Source organism: Schistocerca americana, chromosome 3, assembly GCF_021461395.2.
Source record: "Schistocerca americana isolate TAMUIC-IGC-003095 chromosome 3, iqSchAmer2.1, whole genome shotgun sequence".
NCBI lineage: Eukaryota > Metazoa > Arthropoda > Insecta > Orthoptera > Acrididae > Schistocerca > Schistocerca americana.
The window spans coordinates 871,563,038-871,570,941 of record NC_060121.1 but is presented as its reverse complement, the minus strand read 5'-3'; the positions used below and the strand labels follow the sequence as shown (position 1 = coordinate 871,570,941).

At 41.6% G+C, this 7,904-nt stretch overlaps 1 protein-coding gene across 1 annotated transcript in view; it reads right to left on the bottom strand.

Annotated features, from left to right (window-relative positions):
• Window positions 1-523: 523 nt before the first annotated feature.
• Window positions 524-7,904, bottom strand: part of LOC124606451 (MTOR-associated protein MEAK7-like) — a 132,101-nt gene continuing 124,720 nt past the window's right edge. Inside the window, exon 6 of the mRNA XM_047138434.1 lies at window positions 524-707. Within this exon, the coding sequence (XP_046994390.1) occupies window positions 524-707 (184 nt within the window). The remainder of the gene's footprint in view (window positions 708-7,904) is intronic.

Genomic DNA, 7,904 nt, shown 5'->3' with positions numbered 1-7,904 from the left:
CACAACTGCAAAACAGTAAACAATATCCACAAATTAGCACACAGTTACACCTGTACAAAAATTGAAGTTTCAGGTTACATGCACATTGGTCTAACGTCAACGATACCTCTCATAAATTTCACAGACATGCATAGTATTTTCAGTCAAATAAGTGACTTCGTCTTTTATGGCAAAAACTTCACTTCCATTTTTCCCTGTAGCTGCTGTTTCATAAACGTAGTCCCTCTCCTAATATCGATAGTAGATGAGAGTGTATTAAGCGTACAACAGTTCCCTCTGGAGCGAGCGGTGACCTGTAGTTCCTTTCACTGTGTTAGCAGTACCAGTTAGATGTTTAGCAAATTTTTGCTAGAGACCTTTATGTGATCTACCTTCTTGGTCTATCATCGAGACAAATTACAGCATATAGCACTGCAAACAGGAAAGCTAAAGTGGTTAAAAAAATTTCCCTCAGTAGAGGATTCGATGCGTTTCTGCGAATACAAGTATCAGGGCGGTGAACACACTTCCGTTTCCTGTGCGATCACGAGATGTGCACCCACTCGGTGACGGACTCCATCGAGTCGCCTTCGTCTTCTTCCAGGTCGTCCAGTTGTCCGGTGTTGTACAATTGCTGTATAGTTTCCCGACCGACACCTCTTCGCAACCCGTCGCTGTACCGTCGCACTCCTGCCATCGTCAGCAAACTCGGCGCGTCCAGGTTTGACCTGCGGACAATTGGACTCTGGAGGACTCGACAGGAAAGTGTGGAAAGACTGACAGTGAGCTATACGCCTAGGACAATTACCTTTACACACCACATGTAAGCTAACTTTTGTGAAAACTGCAACAGCGAGAAGAACATATGTTGCTGAAATGAACATCATACCACAGATTGGATACAAAATAAACAAGAAATCAGCAGGCCTCTTCAGTGTAACCACCAGGCTGAGGAGGTTAGAAGTTTTCTGGGGGTGGGAAAAAAGGCAGGAAGTGCTGAAACATTCATTAAAAAAATTGAGCACCTACAAGGACAGGAGAAAGTGAAATAAAACTTCGCAGTTGAATGGTTGTGAGGTTGTATTTCAGCGCTTACATGAAATTAAATAAACAAGTGCTGGCATAGTTCTGGTCCCTTGTCAATAAGTTGTTTACCCCTTGATTTTGGATGTTTGTACTGATTCAGATCGGAAGAGAATTTTTCAGCTGGTGTATCATCCCTCAACTCGTGGTCTTGAGGTAGCGTTCTCGCTTCCCGAGCACAGGGTCCCGGGTTTGATTCCCGGCGGGGTCAGGGATTTTCCCTGTCTCGAGATGACTGGGTGTTATTGTGTCGTCTTCATCATTATTATCATCATTCATCCCCATTACGGTCAGAAGAAGCAAGGGCAAATTACCTCCGCTAGGACCTTGCGGTGCGGGTGTCCCACATCTTCCCCTACGCTCCTCGGAGTATGGGACGACATAATCATCATCATCATCATCCCCTGAGATAAGCTGCCCAACAACTGCTGTACATAGCTGACTCTCGATATCTGGGAGACTGGCATTGGAATTGAATGATGTCTGAGCTGGTCTCTTGTTGGGGTACTACTGTGATCCATTCGGTAAATATGTGATGGAGAATGCAGTTTGCCTCAAGTGTTGATTCTCTTGACTTGCTCTATAATGTTTCGTGAAATGAAAGTCGTCTTTCCTCCAAAGATCGCACTGTAAGATCTTCATCGTTTCCGTAAAATTTAGTCTTAACTAATGGTCCAGGTATTCATGCAACACACAAATGATCCATTCTGGTGTAGAATAAGTCAGTGTATAGCAAAATATAATATTATGTGACTTAATTTTACGTTAGTTACACTATTTTTACACTAAATATGCATTAAGGTATAATGAATAGGGTACATTTTGCACAAGAGGAAAGAGAACATATTTTAAAAGTAGAAACAGCACATACTGTACAGGTAGATTGATATTGATATTACAGTAGCAGATCATTAAGGTACTTAATTGCTAGTAACATTTATGTAACACATCAGTAGGTACGGATAAAAATATTCATTTTGTTACCTGAAGGAAATCGAGAACAAGCTGACTTGAACTTTATCATGTCATCTATGGATTTAATTTCTTTGGAAATCTTATTACAAATAACTTTCCCCTATTACAGGGCTCCTTTTTTATTTTAACTGGTGTTCACTGGCTCTGTATGAAAATTACCTTTTTATTTGTGTTGTCAGAGTGAATATTTTCATTTGTTTGGAAGAGATTGGGGGTTTCCACTGCAAGTTTTTTCACAATGCAGCTCCATCTCATAGACATAGGTACATGAAAGTGGCAGGATTTCCGGTTTTTTAAAGAGTGCTCTACAGGTTTCGTTCCATTTTACACCTTCCATGCTTCTTGTAATCCCTTTTTGTAGCCTAAACGCGTCTAGTTAGATAGCTAGCGTAATACATCCCACCTGCCCTGGCTGCGGTATAGCTCTTTCAGTTTAGATTTGTGGTGTTACGTATAGTTTTCGTCTCTCTTTTTTTTATACTCATAAAGTACTTCCTTGGCACTGACAGGCGCTCACTCGACAGTTATCATCTCTGCTGTCGTCTCATTTTCTTTTGTCGCGAAATAAGTGAGGATAGGAAGGGGCAGCTGCTTCTCGTGTTCTCCTGCTAGCCGTGGGATAGAGCGGACGCCAAGAAAGATGCCCTCGTGACTTTGTACCATTATTGTCAATAAATTGGTGAGTTTTAAAATACAATAGTTTGGACTATATTATTAAACTATCCTGAATAATTATTTTTCATACATGTTTAAGTAATTCAAGCAGCAGCTGCGGCAGCAGAATCAGAAGGGATAAAAACAAGAAAAATGTACTAAAACTAGCTTAGTAAACGTAAACATAGACGCCTTCACATGTTTCAGTCATGGGGCAGCAATCCTAGAGGAAACCAAAGTATTTCTTGTTGGAGCCCTCGACATGGACTGGGAAACAGACATTAAGCAACTAGTTTCTTTAGGGTAAGAATGGACAGTATTGTGCGACAAAACTGGAAAATTACAGGGACAGAATTTGTATGAAATGTTATGGGCATCGATACACTCAAGAAACTGAATACATCATTTCTACACGTGAGTAACTTAGAGTTATTCAGTCTTTATCACAGGCTTGCACTGCACAGTTGATTCTTGTGAATACATTATTGGCCATTAAAATTGCTAGACCAAGAACATATGCATATGATAAACGGGTATTCATTGGACAAATATATTACACTAGAACTGACATGTGATTACATTTTCACACAGTTTGGGTGCATAAATACTGAGAAATCAGTACCCAGAACAACTACCTCTGGCCGTAATAACGGCCTTGATACGTCTGAGCATTGAGTCAAACAGAGTTTGGATGGCGTGTACAGGTACAACTGTCCACGCAGCTTCAACACGATACCACAATTCATCAAGAGTAGTAACTGGCATATTGTGACTAGTGGCCAGGGCAGCAGTCGAACATTTTCTGTATCCAGAAAGGCTCGTACAGGACCTGCAACATGCGGTCGTGCATTATCCTTCTGAAATGTAGGGTTTCGCAGGGATCGAATGAAAGGTAGAGCCACGGGTCGTAACACATCTGAAATGTAACGTCCACTGTTCAAAATGCCGTCAATGCGAATAAGAGATGTCAGAGACGTGTAAGCAATGGCACCACATACCATCATGCACGGTGATACGCCAGTATGGCGATGACGAATACATGCTTCCAATATGCGTTCACCGCGATGTCGCCAAACACGGATGCGACCATCATGATGCTGTAAACAGAACCTGGATTCATCCGAAAAAATGACGTTATGCCATTCGTGCACCCAGGTTCGTCGTTGAGTACACCATCGCATGCGCTCCTGTCTGTGATGCAGCGTCAAGGGTGACCGCAGCCATGATCTGCGAGCTGATAGTCCATGCTGCTGCAAACGTCGCCGAACTGTTCGTGTAGATGGTTCTTGTCTTGCAAACGTCCCCATCTGTTGACTCGGGGATCGAGACGTGGCTGCACGATCCGTTACAGCCATGCGTATAAGATGCCTGTCATCTCGACTGCTAGTGATACGGGGCCGTTGGGATCCAGCACGGCGTTCCGTATTACCCTCCTGAACCCACAGATTCCACTATCTGTTAAAAGTCATTGGATCTCGACCAACACGAGCAGCAATGTCACGATAAGATAAACCGCAATCGTGATAGGCTACAATCCGACATTTATCAAATTCGGAAACGTGATGGTACGCATTTCTCCTCCTTACACGAGGCATCAAAACAACGTTTCACCAGGCAACGCCGGTCAACTGCTGTTTGTGTATGAGAAATCGGTTGGAAACTCCCCTCATGTCACCACGTTGTAGGTGTCGCCACCGGCGCCAACTTTGTGTGAATGCTCTGAAAAGCTAATCATTTGCAGATCACAGCATCTTCTTCCTGTCGGCTAAATTTTGCTGTGTAGCAATTTTAATGGCCAGTAGTGTATTAATAACGAACCGTCACTGGTGTAGTAATACACTATTATTATGTCAAGATCAATTTGAGAGGTCCCACCACTATCATTCTGAATGATAAATCCCCAAAGAGTTGTGCCAATACCATGACCTAAAAAGTGTAAATATCTTATGTAACGTTAAAGGCAAATTCTGGAACATGGTTATCGTATCAACATTCCACTCAGTATCTGGCAAAACACGGCGAGAAATGGCTGTAGGTAGCTTAATATGCTGTGTATACTAGTATACAAGAAAATTATCAGTCGCAAGTTTAATGAAGGCAGTCAGAATTTGTTTGGTTAAAGGAAGAGAACTCGCATACAGGTAAGCACGGGAAGGCTCAAAGCAGTGACCATGTGCCATGTGTCATGCTGTTTCCCCTCTTTGATTTATATATTGGTTGATTATTATTCATCTCAGTTCAGTTAGATAACAGAATGCACACGTACATTCTGTTATTCAGAATTAAGAAATTTCAAAAACATAGTCACTTTTTATTCGGAAGCATTTTAACTGCAACAATTTCAGTTCACTCTTCACTCTTCACTATAGTTTTAGTATTATTCTGGCTGTTCTCCATTGTTTCGCACGAAAACGACAAAAATTTAGATTAACGTCGTAGATGAAAATTAGCGTTCCTTATCATTCACGAGACTGTTACAGGAACCACTGCAGCCACTTCATATCAGAACATTAATTCATTTACAAATCCTTATCAGTACCTTGTCATCTTTATTACTAGTTAGTTTTCTTCCCCTCATCACGTTCCCCATGTTATAATTTTCGTCTACATTAATACCACACTTTCTAATAATAATATTCAATGCAGCAATGTACCCCAAAGATCTGACTGCCTCCGCGTGACCCACCGGCTCACTGACTACATGAAAATGCACGCGCGATCGAATCATAAAACTCGCATTGTTACGGTACTCAACAAAAATCTGCCTGACTACAGTACCAGGCAACGTGATCTAGGTAGATGCGGTACGCTTACATATGTTATCCAAAGTGACATAGGCTTTTACTGCATGTACAGAGAAACTAAGCTCCTAATTCGTAAGTTCTATATATGTTGGCCAATAAAGCCAATTTACACTACGCGTCAAAGGAATGTCAAGCGACAGCATCGTCAAAGTTTCTTAACGATAAAATAAAATTTCGTAACAGATGTTGATGATAAAGTTTTTATGGTAAACTGCTGAGGCGTGGAACGAGAGGAAAAATGATGCTGAAATACCTCAAGTTATCAGCATTATTTGATAGCATGTACCATGAACCATGGACCTTGCCGCTGGTGGTGAGGCTTGCGTGCCTCAGCGATACAGATAGCCGTACCGTAGGTGCAACCACAACGGAGGGGTATCTGTTGAGAGGCCAGACAAACGTGTGGTTCCTGAAGAGGGGCAGCAGCCTTTTCAGTAGTTGCAGGGGCAACCGTCTGGATGATTGACTGATCTGGCCTTTTAACATTAACCAAAACTGTCTTGCTGTGCTGGTGCTGTGAACGGCTGAAAGCAAGGGGAAACCACAACCATAATTTTTCCCGAGGGCATGCAGCTTTACTATATGCTGATGACATGCTCTTGGGTAAAATATTCCGAAGGTAAAATAGTGCCCCATTCGGATATCCGGGCGGGGACTACTCAGGAGAATATTGTTATCAGGAGAAAGAAAACTGGTGTTCTACGGATCTGGAAGGTAGGTTAGAAACTTTAAAAAGGGAAATGAGTAGGTTAAAGTTAGATATGGTGGGAATTAGTGAACTTCGGTGGCAGGAGGAACAAGACTTCTGGTCAGGTGAATACAGGGTTATAAATACAAAATCAAATAGGGGTCATGCAGGAGTAGGTTTAATAATGAATAGGAAAATAGGAATGCGGGTAAGCTACTACAAACAGCATAGTGAACGCATTATTGTGGCCAAGATAGATACGAAGCCCACGCCTACCACAGTAGTACAAGTTTATATGCCACTAGCTCCGCAGATGACGAGGAGATTGATGAAATGTATGATGAGTTAAAAGAAATTATTCAGATAGTGAAGGGGTAAGATAGATACTGCCTACAGGAAAATTAAAGAGACCTTTGGAGAGAAGAGAACCACTTGTATGAATATCAAGAGCTCAGATGGCAACCCAGTTCTAAGCAAAGAAGGGAAGGCAGAAAGGTGGAAGGAGTATATAGAGGGTTTATTACAAGGGCGATGTACTTGAGGACAATATTATGGAAATGGGAGAGGATGTAGATGAAGATGAAATGGGAGATAAGATACTGCGTGAAGAGTTTGACAGAGCACTGAAAGACCCGAGTCGAAACAAGGCCCCGGGAGTAGACAACATTCCATCAGAACTACTGATGGCCTTGGGAGAGCCAGTCATGACAAAACTCTACCATCTGGTGAGCAAGATGTATGATACAGACTTCAAGAAGAGTATAATAATTCCAATCCCAAAGAAAGAAGGTGTTGACAGATGTGAAAATTACCGAACTATCAGTTTAATAAGTCACAGCTGCAAAATACTAACGCGAATACTTTACAGACGAATGGAAAAACTGGTAGAAGCGGACCTCGGCGAAGATCAGTTTGGATTCCGTAGAAATGTTGGAACACGTGAGGCAATACTAACCTTACGACTTAACTTAGAAGAAAGATTAAGAAAAGGCAAACCTACGTTTCTAGACTTAGAGAAAGCTTTTGACAACGTTAACTGGAATACTCTCTTTCAAATTCTGAAGGTGGCAGGGGTAAAATACAGGGAGCGAAAGGCTATTTACAATTTGTACAGAAACCAGATGGCAGTTATAAGAGTCGAGGGACATGAAAGGGAAGCAGTGGTTGGGAAAGGAGTGAGACAGGGTTGTAGCCTCTCCCTGATGTTATTCAATCTGTATATTGAGCAAGCAGTAAAGGAAACAAAAGAAAAATTCGGAGTAGGTATTAAAATCCATGGAGAAGAAATAAAAAATTTGAGGTTCGCCGATGACATTGTAATTCTGTCAGAGACAGCAAATGACTTGGAAGAGCAGTTGAACGGAATGGACAGTGTCTTGAAAGGAGGATATAAGATGAACATCAACAAAAGCAAAACGAGGATAATGGAATGTAGTCAAATTAAATCGGGTGATGCTGAGGGGATTAGATTAGGAAATGAGACACTTAAAGTAGTAAAGGAGTTTTGCTGTTTAGGGAGTAAAATAACTGATGATGGTCGAAGTAGAGAGGAATAAAATGTAGACTGGCAATGGCAAGGAAATCGTTTCTGAAGAAGAGAAATTTGTTAACATCGAGTATAGATTTAAGTGTCAGGATGTCGTTTCTGAAAGTATTTGTATGGAGTGTAGCCATGTATGGAAGTGAAACATAGACGATAACCAGTTCAGACAAGAAGAGAA